The sequence below is a fragment of the Paroedura picta genome, chromosome 3 (genome assembly GCF_049243985.1).
Source record: "Paroedura picta isolate Pp20150507F chromosome 3, Ppicta_v3.0, whole genome shotgun sequence".
Classification (NCBI taxonomy): Eukaryota; Metazoa; Chordata; class Lepidosauria; order Squamata; family Gekkonidae; genus Paroedura; species Paroedura picta.
In genome coordinates, this window is record NC_135371.1 from 878,010 (window position 1) to 905,863 (window position 27,854).

At 54.3% G+C, this 27,854-nt stretch overlaps 1 protein-coding gene across 4 annotated transcripts; it reads left to right on the forward strand.

Moving 5' to 3' along the window:
* Positions 1–3,386: 3,386 nt before the first annotated feature.
* On the forward strand, positions 3,387–27,837 carry LOC143834048 (major histocompatibility complex class I-related protein 1-like). 4 transcript variants are annotated; one of them, XM_077330585.1, is made up of 9 exons: positions 3,387–3,530; positions 12,726–13,322; positions 15,917–16,186; positions 18,483–18,692; positions 20,824–21,111; positions 21,629–21,709; positions 23,115–23,147; positions 24,060–24,096; positions 24,897–27,837. In XM_077330585.1, the coding sequence occupies exons 1-8, from the start codon at positions 3,449–3,451 to the stop codon at positions 24,089–24,091; spliced, it is 1,593 nt and encodes a 530-aa protein (XP_077186700.1). In that variant the 5' UTR covers positions 3,387–3,448; the 3' UTR covers positions 24,092–24,096; positions 24,897–27,837. The 4 variants fall into 4 exon arrangements, with proteins under 4 accessions (XP_077186700.1, XP_077186701.1, XP_077186702.1 ...); XM_077330586.1 differs by having other exon boundaries at positions 25,265–27,837; XM_077330587.1 differs by lacking the exon at positions 23,115–23,147.
* Positions 27,838–27,854: the final 17 nt, after the last annotated feature.

Genomic DNA, 27,854 nt, shown 5'->3' on the forward strand with positions numbered 1-27,854 from the left:
CTTAGGCAGCCTATTCCACTGCTGAACTACTCTGACTGTGAACATTTTTTTCCTGATATCTAGCCTATATCGTTGTATTTGTAGTTTAAACCCATTACTGCGTGTCCTGTCCTCTGCAGCCAGCAGAAACAGCTTCCTGCCCTCCTCCAAGTGACAACCTTTCAAATACTTAAAGAGGGCTATCATGTCCCCTCTCAACCTCCTTTTCTCCAGGCTGAACATTCCCAAGTCCCTCAACCTATCTTCATAGGGCTTGGTCCCTTGGCCCCAGATCATCCTCGTCACTCTCCTCTGTACCCTTTCAATTTTATCGACGTCCTTCTTGAGAGAGAGAGAGAGAGAGAGAGAGAGAGAGAGAGAGAGAGAGAGAGAGAGAGAGAGAGAGAGAGAGAGAGAGAGAGAGTCCTAACTGTCTAACTGTTGTTCTTTCATTCTGCCTGTTCCGGAGGCAAGCAGGGAGGGAGTGTGCTCAAAGGAGCAGGAAGTCTCCAAAGGAGCCAATCTGGAACCAGCAGGAGATTGTTTAAAAAATACCAGGAAGTTCCTAATCTGAAGAAGCTCCCACGTCTCCTCTGAGAGATGGCTTTTCTTCATGTGTTGTGGAATTATACACACTACAGATTTTGTGCATTCCAGCAATGTCGGCACCACCCAGAGCTCCTCGGAGAAAATCTGGTTCAAAATTAGATTTCATTGAACAAAGGAGTGATTGACTGAAGCCCACAGGCTGGCTCTGATCGGGGCACGCAGGGCCGTTGGGACCACCGCATTTGGGTGGGTCGCCCGGTCAGTCAGAAGCAGCAGAACCAAGTCTGAGTCGGGGCCACCTAGAGGACCAGCAACATTTTATTTGAGGGACACGCTTTTGTGTGTGGGCCCACCTCTTCCGAAGGTCTGAGTCCCTCTTTCAATCATGGAAGCAGCAGGGGGAGGCCTCAGCCTCCACCGCCCATTGTCGGCTCTCCAGGTCAGGCTGAGATGCCGGCCACACCTAGAAAGAGACAAGAATGAATAATAATAGTAAGGAAGGGGGCAAGAAAGCAAGTCCAGATGTATGTTCTTCCCGAGCTGGAAAGTCCTGAGAAGAACGCCAAATACCTGAACAAAAAAGGAGCGGTCTTTCTTTGCATTGCGAAAGCCGTAGCCCTAATACTGTTTGGTTACGCCCCCAAAACTGGATGCAGTTTGGGCCAGAAGGCCAGAAGAAAGCCAGAAGGAGTCGTGATCAATTTATTGGTTTATTAAAAGATCCTGCTTCCACCTTGGGATTCAAGAGAGTCTACAATTGCAAACATTACAAGAATACACGGCGAAATAAAACACTCTTTAATTTTTCCCCTTGGGTTGTTTTAGCTCCCAGAAAACTGGCTCGGCCTTAATTTAAAACACATTCTGTAGATTTGAAAAGCTGCCTGTAAAACAGGGAATTGTGTGGGCAGAAGCATTCCTGGGAAATGCATCCTGGGGACTCCGGGGAGCCCTTGCTGAAGACCAGATGTCCGTGTTTACATAAGACCCTCAGAAGAGCCCTGCTGGGTCAGACCAGTGCGGGTCCATCTGGACCAGCATCCTGTTTCACACAGTGGCCAGCCAGTTCTTCTGCAGGGCCAGCAACAGGGAAGAAAGGCCTTCCCCTAAGGTTGCCTCCTGTCCCTGGATCTCAGATATTAACTGCTTCTGAATGTGGAGGTTCTCTTTAATCCCTGCGCCTGGTAGCTACTGAAAGACCTCTCCCCCATGAGTCTGTCTAATCCCCTTTTCAAATCTGTATATTCCTGTGGTCACCACGACATCCTCTGGCAGGGAATTCCACATTTGGAGCCCTTGGAGCTATTTCCTTTTGTCCGTTCTGCACCGACTCCCTGTCTGCATCACTGGTGTCCTCGTTTTCTGGTATTTTGGGAGAGGGAAAGAAGAAGAAGAAGAAGGATGCTTTAGGATGCTTAGGGCTAATCCTGCGTTGAGCAGGGGGTTGGACTAGATGGCCTGTATGGCCCCTTCCAACTCTATGATTCTATGATTCTATGATTCTAAGAAGAAGAAGAAGAAGAAGAAGAAGAAGAAGAAGAAGAAGAAGAAGAAGAAGAAGAAGAGTTGGTTCTTAGATGCTGCTTTTCTCTACCCAAAGGAGGCTCAAAGCGGATTACAGTCACCTTCCCATTCCTCTCCCCACAACAGACACCCTGTGGGGTGGGTGAGGCTGAGAGAGCCCTGATATTCCTGCTCGGTCAGAACAGTTTTCTCAGTGCTATGGCGACCCCAAGGTCACCCAGTTGGCTGCATGTGGGGGAGTGCAGAATCGAACCAGATTAGAAGTCCGAACCAGATTAGAAGTCCGCACTCCTAACCAGGACACCAAAGAATGTTACCGTGGGCCACTCTCCCCATAATCCCTCTCACTGTTACCTGCATCGTTACAGAAACCTCTCCTAACTCCCCCATCCCTTACATCTCCTCAGGCTTTACTCACACGGGAGGGGCTCCAACCCCCTCCTCATCTTGCTTGCCCTCCTCTGGATTTCCCCCACCCTGGCGGAGTTGTTTTCGGGATACGGTGAGCAGAACTACTAGTTCAGCACTTTTAAATACTGATGGCCATCTTCAAGTATTTAAAAGGGAGCCATATGGAGGATGGAGCAGAATTGTTCTCTCTTGCCCCAGAGGGACAGACCAGAACCAATGGGATGACATTAATTCAAAAGAAATTCCATCTAAACATCCGGAAGAAGTTCCTGAGAGTCAGAGCGGTTCCTCAGTGGAAGAGGCTTCCTCGGGAGAAAAATCTTCCTTGGAGATTTTTAAGCAGAGGCTGGAGAGCCGTCTGACGGAGAGGCGGATTCTGGGAAGGCTCAAGGGGCTGGCAGGGGGCAGGGGGTGAGTGAGAGGGTTTAAGCCCATCCCAGCGGGCCCTCTCCTCTGCTGCCCACAGGTGCCACTCCCTGACAGCCTGTCAGCCAGTTCACGAGAGACTCCCTGTCCCCTCTCAGCCTCCTCTTCTCCAGGCTGAACATTCCCAAGAAGCCGTCAAGCTGTCATTCCGGGGGATCCCCAGGTCCCGCCTGGAGGCTGGCATCCCTGAACCTCTGTGGGGCATGAGGTCCCAGAGTCCCCCATCCCAAGCTGCCTTTTCTAGGGAGGGGGGGAGGGGGCACTGATCTCTGCAGTCTGGAGAGGAGGGCTCATTCTGGGGGGGGGATCTCCTGGTCCGCCCTGGAGGCTGGCATCCCCACGAGACCACCCCGGGGACAGCTTCGGAGCCCCACTTTCTCCCTGGGCTCGGGCCAATCCGGAGGAGCCCCTTCTGCCCCCCCCCGCCTTTCCCGCCCCCGCCTTTCCCGCCCCACCTCTCCCCCCCCCACCCCAGCCCACCCCTTCGCCCGGCCAAGCGGCTCCGCGCGAGGAGGAGGGAGGGAGGGAGGCGCCGGCGGACTTTCTGCGCTCCGTCCGGATGGCGTGGACGAGGCGGCGCTGGCTGCTGCTGCTGCTGGGTCTGGGGGCGACCGCCCTGCTCCTTCTGCGGGGCTGCTCCGGTGAGTCCTTCTGAGGGCGGAATTCGCACCCAGACCTTCGGTGGAAGGGTTGGGAAGGACGCGGGGTTATTTCCTCCCCTTGCAGGGTGGAGGATGGGGAAGGCCAGGGCATCCCGAGTCCGGCTGGGGACCCTTTCTGGGCATGGAGAAGAGCACTTTGTGTGTGTGTGTGTGTGTGTGTGTGTTTCTGTGTGTGTGTGTGCTGCAGGCAGGCAGGCAGAGCCCCTGGTTGGCACCCGGAAGGTCCCAGCTGGCTCCCATGCCCACCTCGTCCAGGAAAGGATCAAGGGGGCAGGGTGGGGGCAGAAGAGACCTCTGCCGGAGAGCCTGGAGAATCCTGCCCAGCCTGGGGAGATGGGTTGGTCTAAATCTCGCATGCAGGAGCACCTTGACGACAAACCGAGTTTAACTCTGGGCAGGAGCTTTTGGGTGCCGGCACCCTTCCTGGGTCTGAGTCCAGCAGGGCTCCTCCATGAGCCTCTTGTGGCGCACATGAGCCTCTTGTGGCGCAGAGTGGTAAGGCAGCGATATGCTGTCTGGAACTGTCTGCCCATGAGGTTGGGAGTTCGATCCCAGCAGCCGGCTCAAGGTCAACTCAGCCTTCCATCCTTCCGAGGTCGGTAAAATGAGTACCCAGCTTGCTGGGGGGTAAACGGTCATGACTGGGGAAGGCACTGGCAAACCACCCTGTATTGAGTCTGCCATGAAAACGCTAGAGGGCGTCACCCCAAGGGTCAGACATGACTCGGTGCTTGCACAGGGGATACCTTTACCTTTACCTTTAGGAGCTTTTGGGTGCCGGCACCCTTCCTGGGTCTGAGTCCAGCAGGGCTCCTTGAAGACCTGTGAAGTCTGATTCTGGATATAGAAGAAGAAGAAGAAGAGTTGGTTCTTATATGCCACTTTTTTCTACCCGAAGGAGTCTCAAAGTGGCTTCCAATCGCCTTCCCTTTCCTCTCCCCACAACAGACACCCTGTGAGGTGGGTGAGGCTGAGAGAGCCCTGAGATTCCTGCTTGGTCAGAACAGTTTTATCAGTGCCGTGGCGAGCCCAAGGCCACCAAGCTGGCTGCATGTGGGAATCGAACCCGGCATGCCAGATCAGAAGTCCGCACTCCTGACCACGCCACCCAGCGGGCTCTGCACACACGGACACATCCCAAGGAGTCCCAAAGCGGCTTGCAAATACCTTTTGCTTCCCCTCCCTGCAACAGACACCCTGCGAGGCAGGTGGGGCTGAGAGAGCTCTGAGAGAACTCCTAACTTGGGATGTGGGGATGTCCTAACTAACTGCATGTGGGGGAGGAGTGGGGAATCACACCTGACTCACCAGGTTAGAAGCTGCTGCTCTTGGCCAGGACAACAGGCTGGCTCCCATCTACCTGTGGAGGGGGGGGCATTTGAAAGACAACGCAGTTTAATTCAAGGTGTGAGCTTTCGTGCGCATGCCCACTTCCGGACAAGTGGAATAGGAACGACCAGCCCATCCCCCTAGATAGAGGGGGGAGCAGGAAAGTAGCCCCTAGTGTGACAGTTCCCTTCCCTATGTCCCCCCCACCCCCCAAATTAAACCCAAACAAATGCTTGTTCTTCCTGCGGGGCCCCAGGATCTGTTATGCACCTTCCTCATGCGCCATGCTGGGTTGCTGCTTCTCCCTCTGCCTGGGGGTGCCCACTGGTCACTTCTGCTGGAGCGCCTCTGAAGAAGCATGCGGCACACGAAAGCTGCCATGCGGCGGAGAACATGGTGGGTTTTCAAGGTGCCCTGCTGGACTCAGAGTTTATTCTGCCTGCACACGAAAGCACATGGGAGCCTCCGCAGCCAGCTGGGGGTCGTGGTTCGGAGCAGCAGCCTCTAACCTGGAGAGCCAGTTTGGAGTCCCCACCTCCTCCTCCTCCACATGCAGCCAGGTGGGCAACCTTGGGCCAGTCACAGTTCTCTCAGAGCTCTCTCAGGCCAGCCTGCCTCACAGGGTCCCTGTTGTGTGGAGAGGAAGAGATGACAATTGTGAACCACTTTGAGACTCCTTCAGATAGTGAAAAGTGAGGTACAAAAAATAAAACCCAGCTCTTCTTCATGCAGAGTTAGCAGTTCTCGGTAACTACATCTCTCGGTTCTGGTTACCATGGAGGCAGCTTGATGTCGCGGTAAAGAGGGGCGACCTCTAAGCTGGAGAATCGGGTTTGTTTCCCCACTCCTCCAGAGGCAGCCGGCTGGGCGACCTTGGGCCAGTCACAGTTCTCTCAGAGCTCTCTCAGGCTCACCTATCTCGCAGGGTGTCTGTTGTAGGGAGGAGAAGGGATCAATGGTTGTAAGCTGCTTTGGGGCTCCACTGGGGAGTGCAAAGCGGAATATAAAAAAACAGCAGCTCTTCTTCTTCAAAAGGGTTGTTGCCGGACTCAGGAAAGTGCGGAGGGGGCAGCTGGGATGCTGTGGGGGGGGGCTGTGGGGGGGGGGTTGGAGCATCTTCCCTGTGAGGAAGGCTGAACAGTCGGGGAGTTTTCCGTTTCTAAAAGAGGCACCTGAGGGGGAGACACAATAGAGGCCCATGGAATTATGGACGACGCACAAAGTGGAGACGTTTTCTCTCTCCCCCTCCCAAGGTGGTGGCACACGAGGTCTCCCAAGGAGCAAATAATACTTTGCACAGAGCGATGCAGCTGTGTCATGTGCTGCTGCAGGCAGTAGTGGTGGCCACAGGAATAAAAAAAGTTTTGGGGAGGAGAGGCCTGTCAATGGCCACTAACCATGGGAGCTGAGTGGAACCTCCAGATTCAGAGGCAGTCAACCTCTGAATCCCAGAGCCAGGCGGCAGCATCAAGAGAAGGCCTCAGCCTCTGCAACCTGTCACTGGACCTTCAAAGGAGCTGGCTGGCCCCTGGGTGAGACGGGAGGCTGGACTGGAGGGACCCTCCCTGGCCTGACCCAGCAGGGCTCTTCTGAGGGTCTTCTCAGGGGAAGGCCTCGGCCTCTCTGCCCTGTGGCTGGCCCTGCAGAGGAACTGGCTGGCCCCTCGGTGAGGCGGGAGGCTGGACTGGAGGGACCCTCCCTGGCCTGACCCAGCAGGGCTCTTCTGAGGGTCTTCTCAGGGGAAGGCCTCGGCCTCTCTGCCCTGTGGCTGGCCCTGCAGAGCAACTGGCTGGCCCCTGGGTGAGACGGGAGGCTGGACTGGAGGGACCCTCCCTGGCCTGACCCAGCAGGGCTCTTCTGAGGGTCTTCTCAGGGGAAGGCCTCGGCCTCTCTGCCCTGTGGCTGGCCCTGCAGAGCAACTGGCTGGCCCCCGGGTGAGACGGGAGGCTGGACTGGAGGGACCCTCCCTGGCCTGACCCAGCAGGGCTCTTCTGAGGGTCTTATCAGGGGAAGGCCTCGGCCTCTCTGCCCTGTGGCTGGCCCTGCAGAGGAACTGGCTGGCCCCTGGGTGAGACGGGAGGCTGGACTGGAGGGACCCTCCCTGGCCTGACCCAGCAGGGCTCTTCTGAGCGTCTTCTCAGGGGAAGGCCTCGGCCTCCCTGCCCTGTGGCTGGCCCTGCAGAGGAGCTGGCTGGCCCCCGGGTGAGACGGGAGGCTGGACTGGAGGTACCCTCCCTGGCCTGACCCAGCAGGGCTCTTCTGAGGGTCTTCTCAGGGGAAGGCCTCGGCCTCTCTGCCCTGTGGCTGGCCCTGCAGAGGAACTGGCTGGCCCCCGGGTGAGACGGGAGGCTGGACTGGAGGGACCCTCCCTGGCCTGACCCAGCAGGGCTCTTCTGAGGGTCTTATCAGGGGAAGGCCTCGGCCTCTCTGCCCTGTGGCTGGCCCTGCAGAGGAACTGGCTGGCCCCTGGGTGAGACGGGAGGCTGGACTGGAGGGACCCTCCCTGGCCTGACCCAGCAGGGCTCTTCTGAGCGTCTTCTCAGGGGAAGGCCTCGGCCTCCCTGCCCTGTGGCTGGCCCTGCAGAGGAGCTGGCTGGCCCCCGGGTGAGACGGGAGGCTGGACTGGAGGTACCCTCCCTGGCCTGACCCAGCAGGGCTCTTCTGAGGGTCTTCTCAGGGGAAGGCCTCGGCCTCTCTGCCCTGTGGCTGGCCCTGCAGAGGAACTGGCTGGCCCCCGGGTGAGACGGGAGGCTGGACTGGAGGGACCCTCCCTGGCCTGACCCAGCAGGGCTCTTCTGAGCGTCTTCTCAGGGGAAGGCCTCGGCCTCTCTGCCCTGTGGCTGGCCCTGCAGAGGAACTGGCTGGCCCCTGGGTGAGACGGGAGGCTGGACTGGAGGGACCCTCCCTGGCCTGACCCAGCAGGGCTCTTCTGAGGGTCTTCTCAGGGGAAGGCCTTGGCCTCTCTGCCCTGTGGCTGGCCCTGCAGAGGAACTGGCTGGCCCCTGGGTGAGACGGGAGGCTGGACTGGAGGGACCCTCCCTGGCCTGACCCAGCAGGGCTCTTCTGAGGGTCTTATCAGGGGAAGGCCTCGGCCTCTCTGCCCTGTGGCTGGCCCTGCAGAGGAACTGGCTGGCCCCTGGGTGAGACGGGAGGCTGGACTGGAGGGACCCTCCCTGGCCTGACCCAGCAGGGCTCTTCTGAGGGTCTTCTCAGGGGAAGGCCTCGGCCTCCCTGCCCTGTGGCTGGCCCTGCAGAGGAACTGGCTGGCCCCTGGGTGAGACGGGAGGCTGGACTGGAGGGACCCTCCCTGGCCTGACCCAGCAGGGCTCTTCTGAGGGTCTTCTCAGGGGAAGGCCTTGGCCTCCCTGCCCTGTGGCTGGCCCTGCAGAGGAACTGGCTGGCCCCTGGGTGAGACGGGAGGCTGGACTGGAGGGACCCTCCCTGGCCTGACCCAGCAGGGCTCTTCTGAGGGTCTTCTCAGGGGAAGGCCTCGGCCTCTCTGCCCTGTGGCTGGCCCTGCAGAGGAACTGGCTGGCCCCTGGGTGAGACGGGAGGCTGGACTGGAGGGACCCTCCCTGGCCTGACCCAGCAGGGCTCTTCTGAGGGTCTTATCAGGGGAAGGCCTCGGCCTCTCTGCCCTGTGGCTGGCCCTGCAGAGGAACTGGCTGGCCCCTGGGTGAGACGGGAGGCTGGACTGGAGGGACCCTCCCTGGCCTGACCCAGCAGGGCTCTTCTGAGCGTCTTCTCAGGGGAAGGCCTTGGCCTCCCTGCCCTGTGGCTGGCCCTGCAGAGGAACTGGCTGGCCCCCGGGTGAGACGGGAGGCTGGACTGGAGAGACCCTCCCTGGCCTGACCTAGCAGGGCTCTTCTGGGGGTCTCATCAGGGGAAGGCCTTGGCCTCCCTGCCCTGTGGCTGGTCCTGCAGAGGAACTGGCTGGCCCCTGGGTGAGACGGGAGGCTGGACTGGAGGGACCCTCCCTGGCCTGACCCAGCAGGGCTCTTCTGAGGGTCTTCTCAGGGGAAGGCCTCGGCCTCCCTGCCCTGTGGCTGGCCCTGCAGAGGAACTGGCTGGCCCCCGGGTGAGACGGGAGGCTGGACTGGAGGGACCCTCCCTGGCCTGACCCAGCAGGGCTCTTCTGAGGGTCTTATCAGGGGAAGGCCTCGGCCTCTCTGCCCTGTGGCTGGCCCTGCAGAGGAACTGGCTGGCCCCTGGGTGAGACGGGAGGCTGGACTGGAGGGACCCTCCCTGGCCTGACCCAGCAGGGCTCTTCTGAGCGTCTTCTCAGGGGAAGGCCTCGGCCTCCCTGCCCTGTGGCTGGCCCTGCAGAGGAGCTGGCTGGCCCCCGGGTGAGACGGGAGGCTGGACTGGAGGGACCCTCCCTGGCCTGACCCAGCAGGGCTCTTCTGAGGGTCTTCTCAGGGGAAGGCCTCGGCCTCTCTGCCCTGTGGCTGGCCCTGCAGAGGAACTGGCTGGCCCCTGGGTGAGACGGGAGGCTGGACTGGAGGGACCCTCCCTGGCCTGACCCAGCAGGGCTCTTCTGAGGGTCTTCTCAGGGGAAGGCCTTGGCCTCCCTGCCCTGTGGCTGGCCCTGCAGAGGAACTGGCTGGCCCTTGGGTGAGACGGGAGGCTGGACTGGAGGGACCCTCCCTGGCCTGACCCAGCAGGGCTCTTCTGAGCGTCTTCTCAGGGGAAGGCCTTGGCCTCCCTGCCCTGTGGCTGGCCCTGCAGAGGAACTGGCTGGCCCCTGGGTGAGACGGGAGGCTGGACTGGAGGGACCCTCCCTGGCCTGACCCAGCAGGGCTCTTCTGAGCGTCTTCTCAGGGGAAGGCCTTGGCCTCCCTGCCCTGTGGCTGGCCCTGCAGAGGAACTGGCTGGCCCCCGGGTGAGATGGGAGGCTGGACTGGAGAGACCCTCCCTGGCCTGACCTAGCAGGGCTCTTCTGGGGGTCTCATCAGGGGAAGGCCTTGGCCTCCCTGCCCTGTGGCTGGCCCTGCAGAGGAACTGGCTGGCCCCCGGGTGAGACGGGAGGCTGGACTGGAGGGACCCTCCCTGGCCTGACCCAGCAGGGCTCTTCTGAGCGTCTTCTCAGGGGAAGGCCTTGGCCTCCCTGCCCTGTGGCTGGCCCTGCAGAGGAACTGGCTGGCCCCCGGGTGAGACGGGAGGCTGGACTGGAGGGACCCTCCCTGGCCTGACCCAGCAGGGCTCTTCTGAGGGTCTTCTCAGGGGAAGGCCTCGGCCTCTCTGCCCTGTGGCTGGCCCTGCAGAGGAACTGGCTGACCCCCGGGTGAGACGGGAGGCTGGACTGGAGGGACCCTCCCTGGCCTGATCCAGCAGGGCTCTTCTGAGGGTCTTCTCAGGGGAAGGCCTCGGCCTCTCTGCCCTGTGGCTGGCCCTGCAGAGGAACTGGCTGGCCCCTGGGTGAGACGGGAGGCTGGACTGGAGGGACCCTCCCTGGCCTGACCCAGCAGCGTTCTTCTTAGGTTCTTACGGAGGAGGGCGGAGGCAGGACAAGAGCGTCTCTCCTTTTTCTTCTCCGGGGTCCAGGCGTGAAGAGATCATGACCCCCCCCCCTCAGAAGCACAGATGCATCTTTCCATGTTCAATCCCTGGTGTTTCTGTTTTTAAAAATATCTCCGGAAGCAGGTCTTGGGAAAGCCCTTTCGGGGCCTAGGGGGACCCCTGCCAGCCACGATAGCCTCAGAAGACCCCTGCTGGCCCAGAAGAAGGCCCACCCACTCCAGCATCCTGTTTCCCACAAGCAGGGCCAAAGTCCGCCCCCGCCCCACCTTCTTCCTTCCGGCCACCGACGTTCTCAGGGTTTCTGTCTCCGACCAAGGAGTTGGCGTTCGGCCATCCTGGCTAAGAGCCACAGATGTTCCCCGTGAGTTTGTCGAGTCCCCCTAGAAAACCGGCAGCCACCCCTACCCCCCCCCTTGCAGGGAGCTCCAGCAACTCATGGGTGTTCCAATTAATCCACGGACTGTTAATTAATATGCAAGAAATGAGCAGCGACTCTCCAAAGCTCCTCCGCTGCCAAAAATGTTGTTTGTCTTGAAGGTTCTTCTGGACTCTGGCTCTTTTCTGCTGCCGCAGACAGACTGACAGGGCTGCCCATCTTGACCTACTTCCTCGGAAGTCTGTACAGATTCAGAGTGGAAATCTACTAACCTTGTGATCTAAGGGCAGACGGACCCCCATTCTAGCTGTGTCTGAAGAATATGGGACTTGGGGCAGTATGAAAAGAAGTATCGTGTCCAGATCACGGGAGGTGATGGTACCACTTTACTCTGCTCTGGTTCGGCCTCACTTTGAGTCCTGTGTTCAGTTCTGGGCACCCCAGTTATCATAGAATCATAGAATCATAGAATCATAGAATCATAGAATCATAGAATCATAGAATCATAGAATCATAGAGTTGGAAGGGGCCACACAGGCCATCTAGTCCAACCCCCTGCTCAACGCAGGATCAGCCCTAAGCATCCTAAAGCATCCAAGAAAAGTGTGTATCCAGCCTTTGCTTTAAGAATCATAGAGTTGGAAGGGCCCATGCAGGCCATCTAGTCCAATCCCCTGCTCAACGCAGGACCAGCCCAGAGCATCCTAAAGCATCCAAGAAAAGTGTGTATCCAACCTTTGCTTGAAGACTGCCAGTGAGGGGGAGCTCACCACCTCCTTAGGCAGCCTATTCCACTGCTGAACTACTCTGACTGTGAAAAACTTTTTCCTGAGATCTAGCCTATATCGTTGTACTTGTAGTTTAAACCCATTACTGCGTATCCTCTCCTCTGCAGCCAATGGGAACAGCATCCTGCCCTCCTCCAAGTGACAACCTTTCAAATACTTAAAGTTGAAGAGGGATGTAGACAAACTGGAGCGTGTCCAGAGGAGGGCAACAAAGATGGTGAGGGGTTTGGGGACCAAGACATAGGAGGAAAGGTTGGGGGAGCTTGGTCTGTTTATCCTTGAGGAGACGACTGAGAGGGGATCTGATCACCATCTTCAAGTATTTAGAAGGCTGCCATGTAGAAGATGGAGCGGAGTTGTTCTCTCTTGCCCTGGAGGGACAGACCAGAACCAATGGGATGAAATTAATTCAAAATAAATTCCGTCTAAACATTTGGAAGAAGTTCCTGACCATTTCAGCGGTTTCTCACCTCCCTTCCCTGGGAGGTGGTGGGTTCTCCTCCTTTGGAAGTTTTTAAGCAAAGGCTAGATAGTCTGACAGAAATGCTGATTTTATGAACGAGCACATGGTGAGTGGGTGGGCGGGCAGGAAGGGATGTGCCAGTCTTTGTCTCCTGTGGCCCTTCCTTGCAGGCCCAGGGAAATGTTGATTGCCACTTTGGGTTCAGAAGGTGAATTTCCTCCAGGCCAGACTGGCCAGGGGGTCTGACTTTTTATCAGGGGCATGGAACTGCCCACCATCTGGCCGTGGTACTGGGGCCCCTGTGGGTGGGCAGGGAGTTGTGAGTGTCTTGCCTAGTGCGGGGGGCTGGACTAGATGGCCCTGGAGGTCCCTCCCTGCTCTTCTAAGTGAGCAGAGATTCACGAAAGCCTCCCCCCCCCCGTCCCACATTTTGCTAGGCTTTAAGGGCTCCTGGACTCTTGTTCTTTTCTACAGCTACAGTCTCACAAGGCTGCCCATCTTGATCTATACCAGGGGTGGACAAACTGTGGCTCTCCAGAAGTGCATGGACTACAGACCCCATGAGCCAGTGCCAGCATGCATGCATTTCACAAATTTCTTTCTGAGCAGCGACGAACAAAAGTCCGGTTCTGAACCGAAAAACAGCCAGACCAGCTTTCCAAAGGACTGACGGGCTCTTCTCCTCCGCCTGCTTTCAGGGGAAGGCTGCCGGGACGAGGGCGACGAAGAAGACCTCTGCAGCCCCTTCTGCTTCCTCAATGAATTCCGGTGCCGCAACGGGGAGGCCATCCCTCAGCTCTGGGCCTGCGACGGCTACGACGACTGCGGGGACGACAGCGACGAGGCCGGCTGCCCTTGCCCCTTCTTCCACTGCCGCAACGGCCACCGGGTCGAGGAGGGCGAGCTCTGCGACGGGGACGACAACTGCCGCGACGGGAGCGACGAGGCCGGCTGCGCCTGCACCGAGAGCCAGTTCCCCTGCGCCAACGGCCGCTGCGTGCCCCTGGAGCTGAGCTGCGACGGCCTCGACCACTGCGGGGACGACAGCGACGAGGAGAACTGCACCTGTGCCGAGTCCCAGTTCCGCTGCGGGAACGGACGGTGCGTCTACGAGTTTCTGGCCTGCGATGGGGTGGACCACTGCGGGGACGACAGCGACGAAGAGAACTGCACCTGCGCCAGCGACCAGTTCGCCTGCAGGAACGGGCGCTGCGTCCCTGAACCGTTGGCCTGCGACGGGGAAGACGACTGCGGGGACGGCAGCGATGAGAACGACGCCCTCTGTGCTGACCAGGGTGAGGCTGGTGGCCACGCGTGGGCAGGGCGGCCCAGCTCCAGGTGGGGGCTTTCACGGCCAGCTTGGGGTCGTGGCGAAGAGCGGGGTCTTCCGATCTGGCAAGCCGGGTCCCTGCTCCTCCCTGGCTGACCTTGGTTATGTCACAGTCCTGTTAGAGCTGTTATCACTGAGCATTTCTGTCAGAGCTCTCTCAGCCTCACCTACCTCAAAGGGTGTCTGTTGTGTGAAGAAGAAGAAGAGTTGATTCTTCTACGCCACTTTTCTCTACCTGAAGGAGTCTCAAAGCGTCTTCCAGTCGCCTTCCCGTTCCTCTCCCCACAACAGACACCCTGCGAGGTGGGTGAGGCTGAGAGAGCCCTGATATCACTGCTCTGTCAGAACAGCTTTATCAGTGCCGTGGCGAACCCAAGGCCACCCAGCTGGCTGCGGGGAGTGTGGCGGAGTGCAGAATCGAATCTGGCATGCTAGATTAGAAGTCTGCACTCCTAACCACTATACCAAGCTTGCGGGGAGGCAGTTGTAAGCTGCTTTGAAATTACTTTAGGTAGTTAAAAGCAGGGAATAAAACCCAACTGTTCTTCTTTTTCTTCATCAACTGTTTTTGTCGTTTTCTTGGGTTGTGTAGCCATGTTCTGGCAGTCTTTGCCCCTGACATTTTGCCTGCACCTGTGGCTGGCCTCTTCAGAGGTCTGTCCCAGCAAGGTGTGTGATCTCTCTCAAAACACAGCCCCACGACCCAAGGAAACCTGCAGAAGCCAACGTGGATTTAACTTCAACAGTTAATGATCATTTTCAGAATGGCGAAGGTTCTTCGGAACCTGGTTTTTGAATTGTCGGTGTGGAAAGTGACTGGTGAGTCTAACAAATTTGATTCTCACATGTTAAGTGTTCTCAGTGAAGGCTCCAGACTAAAATTGTACCAGTGTTGCTTTATAGTAAGCAGAACACACTGATGAAGGCCTGTTTGATCAAAACGGTTGTATTTGAATTTGGAGAACCTTCTATCAAAATGAAGAAGAAAGAAAGGAACAACATCTTTGGAATTTAATTCAGTTGTGTATTGCATTCTGCTGTTCACCGTTGTGTTTCTCTTTTTGACGTCGTTGGCACTTCTTGGTTTTGTCCTGAAACTCCAGGTGGGGACTGGAGTTCTTGTGGAATTACAGCTGATGTCCAGAGAAAAGAAATCTGTTTCCCTGGTGGAAATGGACACTTTGCAGGATGGGCACTAGGGATGACCAGGAGAAAGAAGGCCGAGGCCACATTGCTGGCGTCACACAGGAAGTGACATCACCATACTGCCATGACACTCTGTTATTTGGGCAAAAGCTCTATGGTAAAAACAGCATTTACCATAGAGATTTTTGTCCAGATATTAGGGTGTCACTCATGTCACTGCAGTGATGACATCACTTCCTTTGTGAGGAATGTAACTTGGGCCAGACTTTCTTCTTCCTTCTGGTAAGTCGTTGTCCCCCCCCCCCCGCCCCGCGCTGGGAACCAAGGTCTAAAAATTATTGTCACAAAAGTATATTAAGTACACATTTTATTGCACAGTGCTAATGATCAGTGAAAAACAGTGCATTCAAATCTCAGTAGGAAATACGCAAGAATGCTTTTTATATATTTATTTATTATATTTATATACCACCCTCCCCAAAGGCTCAGGGCAGTTCACATAAAACAGAGACAATACAGATAACTTAGATTAACAATAATGAAGTGAAACAACAAGCAACACAGAACAGTAGAAAAATTCGGAGATCATTCAATTGACTCCTACTGATAGCCCAGTAGGTTGGGCGGAGTTATGGTGGGTCCCATAGGAGGGAGGCTCGGGGGGAGGTCGGTGGGGAGCCGTGGTTCAGGTCGACTTCAACCAAAGGCCTGGTGGAGGAGCTCCCCGTTGCAGGCCCTGCGGGTCACTGTGTAGTTACTATGTGGGCCCTCCTGTCGACATCCCTCCCATCATAGGCTTCCCGGTGATAATGTCTCCTTTTCACCGGTCTTCACTCAGTTCGCAGCCCTGGACACACAGGAAGGTGTGAGACATCGTAGTTACGATGAGTGACACGAAATACGTCCAGATGACAAAATGGCCTATAGCAATACGAACAGCTGCGCTTTGATCCAAAATGGGTCTTCTTCAGAGGTCAGTTACAGAGGCACACATCCATTAAAAAAAAAACTTTTTACAACCTTGAAGATGGAATAAAAGTCTGTACTGCGCAGAAGTGCCAATAAATATCTTGGATCTAGATTGTGTTGGACAGGATTCACGATCCGCAGGTAGACCCTTTCTGAAAGCCTTTCCTGGAGGGAAGGGAGGCCTCTGTGAGCACAGATGGCTTCCAGGTGGGGGCTGGAGTTCTCCTGGAAAGACAGCCGATCTCCAGGCAACAGAAACCAGCTCCCCTGGATAAAACTGCTGGACTCTGTGGTGTTATGCTCCAGGGAGGTCATTCCCTCCCCCAAATCTCCAGGTGTTTCAGGTCATCCCCCTCCCCAGGCCCCTCCCCCAAATCTCCAGGTGTTTCCCGACCCAGAGGTGGCTCCAGGCTTCCTGACGCTTCTTCGTCTCTCCCCCCTCAGGCTCCGCCGCACACTCCCTCTTCTACTTCCGCACGGTGGTGACCGAGTTTGGCCGGGGCTGGCCCCGTTTCGTGGAAGTGGGCTACGTGGATGAGCAGCCCGTGGAGTCCTTCGACAGCCACACAAGGAGGGTCCACCCGCGGGCGCCCTGGATGCAGGAGCACCTGGACGAGCAGTACTGGAATGAACAGACCGACCTGGTGCACGTCAACGAACGGTGGATGAGAGATTACCTCCTGATCCTCCAGCATCACCACAACCAGACCGGGGGTGAGTCGAAGCAGGGGCAGCCCCCAACCCCCCTCGGGAGAGCCACCCGCTGGGTCTGCTCTCCACTGCCCGTCATTTAACCACGGCTGGTTATGCACTGGGCTTCTGAAGCTCATTGGCCAATCTGCATCTGACACCGCTTTCAGCTCTGCTGTCATTCGTCTCCCCCCAGATCCATCACAGAGGCCCTCTGCTTATCCCCCAGCTTAGCCGAGGGTGGATCCCCTCCGCTCCTTCTGAGAAATGTGAGGCCACTGCAGTCAGTCTCCCGCAAGAAGACGCAGGATCTCCCTTGCATTCCCTCCCCCTCCCCCCCTCTCCAGTTGGGCTTCCGCTGCTGACCTTGTCAATTGCCATTGGTCAGTTTCAAGGTCTTTCTTCTTATCCCTTAGCTGGTGATTGGTGGAGGAGGTTGTCCTCCCGGCCAATACGCTGCTGTCGGTGCCACTGGATTTTTGGCCTTGTTTATAATAAGTGTCCTCTCCTGGCGATTGGTGGCCGTAGCTTTGGCCATGTGGACAGTCCATTGCTGGTTTCGAAGGTCTTCCTCGGTCTCTTTCACCCAAGTCCTCTTTGGTGCCAGGCGCTGCGTCTTCCATTCAGTGGGTCGTTCTCACCAGAGGAGTTTATGGGGCGGCCTGCTGGGGTTTCTTCTGCAGACATTGCCGTCTGAGCCTTTGGATTTGTTCTTTAAATAGTGGCTGGTTGTCACATTTTGTCCAAATTGTCCCATTTTGATTATGATCACATAGAGACACCCAGAATCTGCCGTAGTTTACCTTTGTATTTGGAAGGTCTCAAGTTTGTTTATTTCAGGTTTTAGGAAAGTCCATGTCTCTGATCCATTTGGGAGGATTGGCAGGATCAGAGGCGAACTTTGGTCTTGAGAGATACGTTTAAGAGAGATTTCTTCCAGGGGCCCCATCTGAGTGAGGACAATCAGTCTCAAGGTAAAAGGGATTAACGCAATGGCTGGGCTGGGCACAAAGGAGACAGAAAATGACTGCTTTTTTAAACAATGCTTTTTTACAAACAAACGGTATAATAAAATATCTGTCTAATGCACTATTTAGTACAAAAATGTTTTAGCCTTTTCAAAGCAAGTACAAAACAAATATCAATTTAGGCAGATGGTGAGTGGGTGGGCAGGAAGGGATGTGCCAGGGTTTGTCTCTTGTGGCCCTTCCTTACATGCCCAGGGAATTGCTGATGGCCACTATGGGATGGGAGGTGAATTCCCTCCAAGCCAGGCTGGATTCTGGAGATGTTTGGGGCGGGGGATCACTTGGGCATGAAACTGGGGTCACCGTGGGTGAGCAGGTACTTGTGAGTGTCCTGCATAGTGCAGGGGGTTGGACTAGATGACCCTGGAGTTCCCTTCCCACTCTAGGATTCTAGGATTCAAAGTCCTTGTAAACAGAGCCAAAGGCCATACAAGTAATGTAATCCTCCCATAGTAATTCACAGGGATTTTCCCTCATTTTGAAAAAAGCTACAACTTTTTTGTGTTGATTAGTGCATTGAACATATATTTTGGTTGTATTTTATTATGCTTTTTGTAAAAAATTACTGTGAATATAAAAGAACTTCACTGTGTCCTTTGTGCCCCTCCATTGGGCTAATGGCGTTCACCTTGAATAGTTTGCCCATTGTATTTCCTTTCCCTCCACGGGGGCAGCCTGAGGCTCATGTGGCTCATTAAAATTGGAAGGGGAGATTCTGACGGGCCTTCACTTCCCGTTGCCTTTTCCACCTTCATGGATTACTGAATGGGCTTTTCCTTTTCTTTAACAGCCGCCTTTAAGTCTAGGGACAATCAGGCCTCCTTGTTAGTGTGTCTAAGTCAAGATGGGTCTTTCTGGCATACAGCCCCCCCCCCATTCCTGACATGTGCATCACACAGTAGGGGAGGGGAGTTGAGGAATGCTCCCCAGGGCCACCCTCACCCCCTTTCCCCCCTCAGCCTTCCTTCCCATCTTGTCAATATTTTTTTCGTTAAGGGACACGGTGCAATTGGGTTCCTTTTTGTAGAAAAGTAAACAAATGAGAACCCAGCCAGCCAGCTGGATTTCGGGTTTCTGTCCGAAGCCAGCCTTTGGTGCAGAAAGGAGAGCTTCATCCGTCTCACTTCGGAATCGGCACAAATGGCGTCTGCACCTCCAAGAGAGGAGCTGACTCAGGACTGGCTGCTCTTATAATCCTAAGAAAGCGGTGAGTGCAGAGTGGACCCAGGAGACAGTTTGAGTCCAGCAAAATCTAATTCTGGGCCTACGTGTTCTTCCTCCTCGTCTCCCAGGGTCTCACACCTTCCAGTGTGTCCAGGGCTGTGAACTGAGTGAAGACCAGATGAAAAAGAGGCATTATCACCGGGAAGCCTACGATGGGAGGGAGGTCGACCGAAGGGCCCACGAGGAGACTGGTCACTGGAAGTACTTCCGGCACGAGGACTGTGTAGAAGAGCTGAAGGAATACCTGGGCTATGGGAGAAAAGCCCTGCAGAGGAAAGGTGAGTGGAGAATATTCCAGCTCTTCCTGTTGGGTTGAATAAAACAAACGAACTATAATTTGCCTTGGAAGTACAGAAGCTTTATAGAGCACCTTTGCGTTTCCTGTCATTCCTCTCATTCTTCTATTTCTTCCTCATTATATTTGTTCTCTGGGGACTCAAAGAATTCTGTTCAAACAAATGACAAAGATGATCTGACTCCCATAGGAACAAGAGAAAGAAATTTTACTGACAAAACTAGAAGCACATATTGCATGCATGGCATAGTCATTGAAGCACATATTACTTTTTGTGGACAAATTAACTTCCAAATGGTTAATTTGCTCCAGGCTGGTATCCCTGGATCTCCCTGGGGCTCAAGGGGGAGAACTGCACACTCTCAGTCTTCCTCACTCACTTCACATGGCCTTCCATGGAGACACATGTCTCTGCAGGTCTCTCCTATAGAAGGTAAAGGTATCCCCTATGCAAGCACCGAGTCATGTCTGACCCTTGGGGTGACGCCCTCCAGCGTTTTCATGGCAGACTCAATACGGGGTGGTTTGCCAGTGCCTTCCCCAGTCATTACCGTTTACCCCCCAGCAAGCTGGGTACTCATTTTACCGACCTCGGAAGGATGGAAGGCTGAGTCGACCTTGAGCCGGCTGCTGGGATCGAACTCCCAGCTTCATGGGCAAAGCTTTCAGACGGCTGCCTTACCACTCTGCGCCACAAGAGGCTCTTATAGAAACAAGGCCCTTAATATTCATTTACCTGCGATGTCGAGCAAGCTGGCCACTGGCCGTAGGGAACGGACTCTCCCCTTTCAACTGCAACCTGCAGGTGAACTCTGGATCTAGTTGAATAGATGTAAGTTTACCTGTTTTGCAAAATGCTTCTTGGTAGATTGGTTTACTGCATTCAGGATTGGGCAAAACCTTGTGGTAGTAATTGAATGTCCCACTATAAACCACCTGGCAGGACAGTCAGAGTTTATAGGGGCTGTAAAAGGTGATGTTTTACATCTTGCATTTCCCCCCAAATCCCTACCTGACTTGATTTAATAACAGATGATTTTAGCCCTCAGTCTTTCTCCCTGCCCCCACCAAAATTTGCTGGCCCCTTTCTGCCTCAGCTGTTTCCAGTTATTCCCGGTCTTCAGACTGTGTGCCCCCCACCCCCGCCCCAATAAAGCCATTGCCGTGCCCTGGAATCCCGCCCAGGGAAGCAGACAAACATTCCGAAATCTGTGGGGTTTCTGCCTGATCCTTGTAACGCTGGTCAAGACAGACACAGAAAAAATTCTTGTTGGAAGGTAATCAGGCATGAAGGCAAAATCTATACATCAAACAGTTTGCAAGGCCAGAGCAAGGACATTTGGGAGGTCACCTAACGCACATACTTGCACACGCACACACACACACACACAACTCCCTGCCTTTCCAGTGTTGGCAGAGTTTAAATATGCAAGAGAGGTGCAGCATCAGCTTCTTAAAAAAGCAAAATAGTTCTATTGAGAAGAGAAACAAATTTAGTGCATAAGAGAAGAGAGAGAGCCCTAACTGCCTAACTGACTAACAGACCAGAGCAAGGCTGGTAACGATTGCACATTTGGGAGGTCATTTAATACTCAAACACACCCACAACTCCCTGCCTTACCAGTTTTGGCAGTTTAAATAGGCATGAGAGCGAAGCACCAGCTGCTTAAAAGAGTAAAACAGCTTTATTGAGAAGAGGAACAAACTTTGTGCGTAAGAGAGGAGAGAGATAGCCCTAACTGTCTAACTGAATAACATTCATGTATGCTTTAGGATGCTTAGGGCTAATCCTGTGTTGAGCAGGGGGTTGGACTAGATGGCCTGTATGGCCCCTTCCAACTCTATGATTCTATGATTCAGTAGGGAAAGGGGTCAGGAAATGTGCTCAAAGGAGGAGGACATTTCCAATTGAGTCAATGAATACACAGGAGGAGATTGTTTGAAGAATCCCAGGAAATTATGCTAGCGACACATCTCTTCCGATGCCCCTTGTGGGATATTCTTCTAGGGCTTTGAATCATGCAGACAGTATTGCACATTCCAGCAGCCAACACGACCCTCGTCTTGCCAGCCGAGGGATGTGTGGTCTTAAGAAATGGTCCCCCTTTTTGCAGAGCCCCCAACGGTGAAAGTGACGCTCCGGGAGAGCGAGGGCAGCCAGGAGACCCTCTTCTGCCGAATCTACGGCTTCTACCCCAAGCAAATCGAGGCCACCTGGAGGAAGGACGGGGCAGCCTGGGAGAGGGAGACCCTCCGCGGGGGGGTCATCCGCAACTCGGACGGGACCTTCTACACCTGGATCAGTACCCAGACCGACCCCCGGGAGAGGGACCACTTCCGATGCCACGTGGAACACGTCGCCCTCAAGGAGCCTATCGAGAGAAAGCTGGACAGGGGTCCCGGTAGGGGTCCAGGGAAAGGGGGCACTGAGTCCCAGCTCCAGGTACTCCTGGAGATTAGGGCCTGGGGCCTGGGAAAGACAGGGACTGCTCTGGGGTACAGTGACACGGAGTCCCCCTCCCAAGCAGCCCTTTTCTCCAGGTGGGGAAATGACCTCTGCCATATGGAGAGGAGGGGTCATCCTGGGGGATCCCCAGGTCCCGCCTCCAGACTTCCCTGGGGCTCAAGGCCACCAAGTCCCCCCTCCCTTTTCTCCAGGTGGGGAACTGATCTCTGTTGTCTGAAGATCAGAGCTAACTCCAGGAGAACCCCCGTCCCTCCACCCGCTGCACACGGAGGCTAGGAAACCTCGTAGTATATAAGAACCAACTCTTTTTCTTCTTCTTCTTCCCAGCACAGCAAACTTTTCCTTAACTGTCTTTTTAAATTCGCAAAGCAATAGATGCACGGCTTGCAAACTAAGACTGACGTGATTGCTGGGAATTCAGGGTGATTGCTTCCTTATTTTTTTCTCCGCAGACTCCACGTGGCCCATTGTGGGGGGCGTCCTGGGGGCCGTGGCCGTCCTCCTGTTCCTGGCCGGGGTCCTTTGGCGCATCAGTAAGTCAACAGGGTGTGCTGTCAGTCTGGGGGGGGGCATTGCCTGGTGCATTCCCAGCAGCGGATGGCATTACCCCCCCCCCCCGCTACAAGCCCTCCCCCATCAACAGCTTTATGGCCATCCACTAGAAAAGCCAGCCTGGACCACTCCCTGTTTCCCAAGGATCCTGCTGGACCCTCTGCGGTTTATAGCTGGAGGCTGATCCTGCCTTGAGAAGGAGGCTGGACAGGATTTTCCACCCAACTCTAGGATTCCTAATTCGGTGGTTCTAACAATCGTTACCCAAAGAAGTGAGGCGTGCCCCGGAAAGCTCCTCTCCTGCCACAAATGTGGTTCCGTCTTTCGGGAGCTGCTGGGCTCTGGCTCTTTTCTGCCGCTGCAGACAGAAGTCTGGTTCCCTCCGCTGATTTATTTGATCGGCCGGCTGTTTCTGGCGGGTTTCACAGAGGCCTCTTTGCCCAAACGGAGACCTGGTGGAGCAGGCCGAAAACCTTGTCTGATAACGACCTGTTTAGAAACTGTCCGGGGAAACGTTAATATTTACTATTCTGGTGGGTCTCTGTGTTGGGGGTCGGCTCAGCCTGGGGCTGGAGAAGCCGGGTCCCTCAGCACTGAAAGAGGGAGGGGAGGGGGGAGCATGCTGTGAGGTCACTCTGGCCTTTCTGCATCTGGGCTTTCCTCCCCTCATGTCCCAGGCTGAAAGGCTCAACCTGCTTTCGGCACTGAGTCCAATGGAGGCAGCCTCCCATCATGCTTTGCTCCCTTCCCCTTTTCAAAAAATGTCTTCTTTGCAGCATGGCGCTTGCTTGTGCCTTGGTTCTCCTTGTGCTGCTTGATCCCACCAGTCTGCGCTTTTGATCGCTCCTTCCTTCCCCCACAAAGTGTCCTGAATGTAATTTAAAAATAGCCCTGGGTTATAACATTATAACGCTGCTGTGCATAATTGATTTTTTTAAAACTTGGAAATAGCGATGTAGCGCATTCACCCCCCCCTTTTTTTTAAAGGCAGAATTTTCGGAACAGAGGGAGGGAGGGGGGGGTGACGGTGACGAGAAAGGGGCGTGCTCAAACTATTCAAAATGGCAGGCTCGGTGAAAAAAACAATTGCAGGCATTTCTGTACTGAACAGCCCCAAATTAGGCCCTGTTAGGCCCCGCTAGAAAAGATTAATCTGGTTTTCTGGGGACCTTTGCAATTCGGGCCTGTGCCTGAAGAAGCAGATTTCAGGGCAGAAACAGGCAAAAAAGTCAGCCCTTTAAAAATGCAAAACCGAACGATATGGCTAGAGCGGAAACAATCCGTGTGGAATGGCAAAAGCCTCTGGCCGGCGGCTGCTGAAGGGAATCGAAAGAGCATTATTTAGCACGTGTGGAAACTCCCATCTGCCCTTTCTCTCCTTTTCAGCAAGACCCCGGATGTCTACCAGCAACCTCCAAGGTGAGTCTGAGGGGATCCCTTTCCTAGAAGCCAGGCACTACGGTGAGGGGCCGTGCCTCAATGGCAGGGCCTCTGCTTGGCGTGCAGAAGGCCCCAGGTTCAATCCCCGGCATCTCCAGCTGAAAGCACCCAGCTGTAGGTGGTGGGAAGGGCCTCTGCCTATTCCTCTGGGAAGCAGCTGCCTGCCTGAGTTGACAACACGGACCTTGACGGTCTGATTCAGCATAAGGCAGCTTCATGTCTTCTTGCGTATTTCCCTGCCTCTCATCTGGCAGAGTTCAAATAGGATCCTGTATTGAGCGGGGGCTGGACTAGATGGCCTGCATGGCCCCTTCCAACTCTACCCGGGCAAACCACCAAGTGCTTAAAGAATAAAAGTTATTTTTATTCATCAGATTTCTATGTTGCTCTTCCCCAAGGGCTCTGGGCAGCTTACAGGATGTTAATACGGTGTTTAAAAGAAATAATTTGGTTTTAATAAGTTAAATTACTTAAACTAATTTATTAAACCCAGTTTATACTCAAACCCCAGGAGCTCCGATTTGGGTGGGGAAGCTCAATGCTGATGTGAGTCTCTGGCATCTAGATGTGATTTCCGGTGTAGTTTCTGTGTGGGGAGGCCAGTTATATTAAGAACAGAGTAAGTAAGTAAGTAAGAGAGCAGGAGAGAGATACTCCTAACTGTCTAACTGACTAATGTTCTCCTGAGGGAAAAAGGAGCAGGAAGCCTCCAACTGAGGCAATCAGGATACAGGGGGAGATTATTTGAAAACTGCCGGGAAGTTCCTAATTGAATACGCCAGCTACTCTTCTAAACTGCTTTGAATCCCAACAGGGGAGAAAAGCAGGGTGTAAAAACGACATGCCCATGTGCCTGTAGGGCCTGAACATTTCTCCTTTCCTCCCCCGCAGGGAACAACCCAGAGGCCCAGCAGCATCCCTAAATGAGGTGAGTGAGAGGGGAAGGGGAGAGGTGCGAGGGGGGAAGAGGTGTGGCCTCATCCACCAAGGGTGCCATCATATAGTTTAGGGAGAAACCCTTCTTCTCCTTCCTACGCCCCGGCCAGCCTTAAGTGGCCCTTCCCAGAAACAAAATGGGCAAAGGGAAGAGGAAGACAAGAATTTCCGGATAGGGCGATCAGAGACCTCTTTTCCTTCTGAGCTTATGGGACTCACTGCCACAAGGTTTAGCAGCTGACGGTCAAAGGGGGGACCTGATTGGCCTCTTGCCTGATCAGAAGGGAGGGGCTGCAGCTCAGCGGGAGAGCGTCTGCTTGGCATGCAGAAGGTCCCCGGTTTGATCCCCGGCATCTCCCCTTCAAAGGTCTGACAATGGGCCATGTGAGAGAGCTCCTCCGCCTCGGGGTGGTGTACGGTGGCTTCAAAACAGCAGAATTAAAACCAAAATAAATTCACCCATTAAAGCAATATTGGCGTCCTTTGCTTCTGGGCCTCTTCCCTTCGTCCCCCCACATTGCTCTCCCCTTTTATAAACCAAGTCCAGATGTTAGGAGGGAGAGTGTAAACATGCATGGACACAGCACACTTCATCGGGCACAATGAGAAGGGGATTACGAGACCGCCTCTCTCAGCAGAGCATGGGCCGTGGATGAGTATGCGCACAGCATGATGAAGACGTTTACCAGAGACGAAAACCTCTTGCAATTCCTCCCAGGCCCCCCAATCGGGAGTGCATCTGCCCATTCATCTTTGACATTCTTATCTCCTTTACTACGTTTCCCCTCCCAGAGTTGGACCCAAACGAATGAGGACCTGAGAAACTTAGCCTGTTATTTTTGCAAGGCATCCAGTGAACATCTCATCCTTCCCATCGCCTTTTGTCTGGCGAACTGTGCTGAGCCCACGGAAGCTTGCTCCTTGAATAACGTTTTGTTGGTTGTAAAGGTGCCCCTGGACTTGGCTGTACAATGGGAAAGAGACTGGCTTTGCTCACAGGGCCTCCAGCTGCGCTTCAGAAAGGACCTTCCGCCTTGCCTCTGCTTCCATGCCTGAGGTGGGCCTGACATCCCACCATCCCACATTCCTCCTGCTCACTGCAAGTTGAATCTCCTGAACTTCACCCCAGCCTGGTTCTCTCTCTCTCTGGCTCTCTGTAGGCCTATCCCACTTGCCATGAACACCGCAGAACCAGCCGCCTGAGAAGGAAGAAGCTAAGAGGCCCCTTGTCTCTCCACTCCCTTCTGGATTTGGCAGCTGCCTTTCCGAGACTTCACCTCCTCGATGCTCCTGAGAAGCAGGCCACCAAGCGACCCAAGCTGCAGAGACTTTAGCTGGACTTCAACGCTCCTTTCTGGGCCAAAGATCCGTTGGTACCCAAAGGAGGGATTCAGCTGGATGCCTCCCATGCTGGACTGGATTTGTATTTAGTTCAGGGATCTGACCCATCTGATTCTCAAAGGTTTATCCTTCAGGATTCAAATCTAGCTGGCTTGTATTTAAATGATGTGTGCCCGAAATGGGAGAGGAACCAGCCCCCTCCCTGCTATTGAGAGAAAGTGATGTCCTTTGAGACAAAAGGGCATCTCCCCATAGCCCTCCTCCAACCTGACTTTCCCTTGGAGCCTCAAGCCGGCATAAAAACAAATTGGCCTTTGGGAAAGGGGAAAGTGTGAATAATTCTGCTGGAGGGAAACCTTCCCTTTCTGCTCATGCGGATTCTTGTACTGGCTAATTTCATGCACATTGAATAACGCACTTTCTATGCCCTTTTGATGCAATGGTTTGCAGGTAGATTGTTTTCAGTCTCCTTGCTGAAGCAGAGTCCAAAAGCTTAAAGAGGGATTACAAAAGCAGCACATTGCAAACCCCAGTGGTGGGGCTGTAAGCAGACTACATGCCACACATCAGCTGATGGAGAGAGCTGAGCCTAAATGCAGGACTGCAGGCCCATGGCTCTCTTCCAGGAGAAGGAGGAAGTGGGTGGGACTCCAGCTAAAGCAAAGACAGCTCCCAGGCATGTGCAAGGGATTTTTCCACTGCAATCCCAGAGTGACCATTGGGTGTCACTAGAAAGCACAGAGGTTCAGTTTAGCAGCCTTACAACTTTGCAACAACAACCCTTCAAGGTTGTCTTCACCAAACTACTTGCTTATCACCATTCCAACAGCCACCCTACTGCTAGGCCATAATTAGCTACAGCCAACAACCAACACACACAAAGTTAAAAATGGAACACAAACAAGGCTTTCCATTAAAGGGACCATGTTTAAATGTCTATCCATAAAGGAGCATCTCCAAATTCACCACGTCACAGAAGAGGAAACAACTGCCAACCTGGTATTTGGCACACTGTGACGTGAAGCCCTGTCAGGAGAGCGGGAACTGGGGCAGATGCGAGAGAGACGACATCACTGGACACTCTTCGATTTGTTTCAGAATCTGTGTTTTCATCACAGACTTTATGAACCTTAGAGTATGCTGTGATGCCACTTCCTGTTTTCAGTGGAAGTGATGTCAACATGCCAATGCCCCAGTCCCCACCCCTTGATGTTCCCAGGAATTGCCTGACAGTCGTCCTCCTCCCCAATATAAGGGCCCTTTGGGGAAGATTAAAGTTATCCCCAAGGTCATAATAATGGTGTGATCTGAACTATAAAAGAGCCAGCTTCAAGAAGCGATGGGGGAAACATCTGGAACAGAAGTCCAACCCTAAGGTCTAGACCGGACAATCGGTCTGGGGCAGGGATGCCCTTGGGGGGCCAGAATGGGGGGGCTGCTGGAGTTCTGGCCCTGCTAGTGGAACCCTGGATTTTGGCCACTGTGCCAGTTCAGACCCGGCTGCCTGGGAGGTATGAAGGGCAAAGCGCCCATTGTGGGATCCGTCCCAGACCACCCAAATCAACTCTTATTCCAATTCCGGGAACGACCTGATTAGCCAGCTCATATTTCTAATGCACAAAATCATGTGTTTGGCTCGCTGCTCCTGAAAGACCCGCCTGGCTCGTATTTCCTGGTCACTGGGAATAACAACAGAGCCTCGCCAAACAAAAAACCTACATGTAATTTTAGATACAGGAACATTCCAGCTAAAAAGAATGGGGGCATCCATATTGTGAGGGCTGCCCAAACTGTAGAGGAAGAAGACGGAGAAGAGCTGGTTGTGATACTTCGCTTTTCACGTCCCAAAGGAGCCTCAGAGTGGCTGGCCATCACCTTGCCTTCTTCTCTCCAGAACGGGCACCCCGCGAGGTGGGGTGGGAGGCTGAGAGAGCTCTGGGAGAACTGTGACTGGCTCTAGGTCACCCAGGTGCCTGCATGTGGAGGAGGAGGAGGGAATCAAACCCGGCTCTCCAGATTAGAGGTGTCCCTCTTAACCACCACACCACACTGGCCCGGTGCATTTATTGCTGACCAGAAACCTCCTAATAGACTTTTTGCACGAATCAGAAAAAAACCAAACTGATGATTTGTGGATCTAATGACTAGGACATTTTATTATAATAGAAAAGAGCTTTTTATGGTTCCTTCAGAGCAACTGAGCAGTTTGTCATTTTACGTGCCCTTGTCATCGAGAAAATTGGAGTTCTTTATTTTCATCCTTTCCTTCTATATCTTTGTCCTTTTCCTCTTCATTCGTTCATTTTTATTTTTCCTCCTTGTATTAGGGGGGGGGTTGTTTGATTTCATATTTTGTTCTGAAAAAATATTAAAATTATCTTTTAAAAAAATACCTCAAAGGGATTCTAT

Excerpts from the sequence above, each read along its gene's own strand:
- LOC143834048 (XM_077330585.1), top strand. The coding sequence starts at position 3,449 with ATGGCGTGGACGAGGCGGCGCTGGCTGCTGCTGCTGCTGGGTCTGGGG. Across the intron at positions 3,531-12,725 it reads CCTTCTGCGGGGCTGCTCCG|GGGAAGGCTGCCGGGACGAG; the intron begins GTGAGTCCTTCT and ends GCCTGCTTTCAG. Across the intron at positions 21,710-23,114 it reads CGGGGTCCTTTGGCGCATCA|CAAGACCCCGGATGTCTACC; the intron begins GTAAGTCAACAG and ends TCTCCTTTTCAG.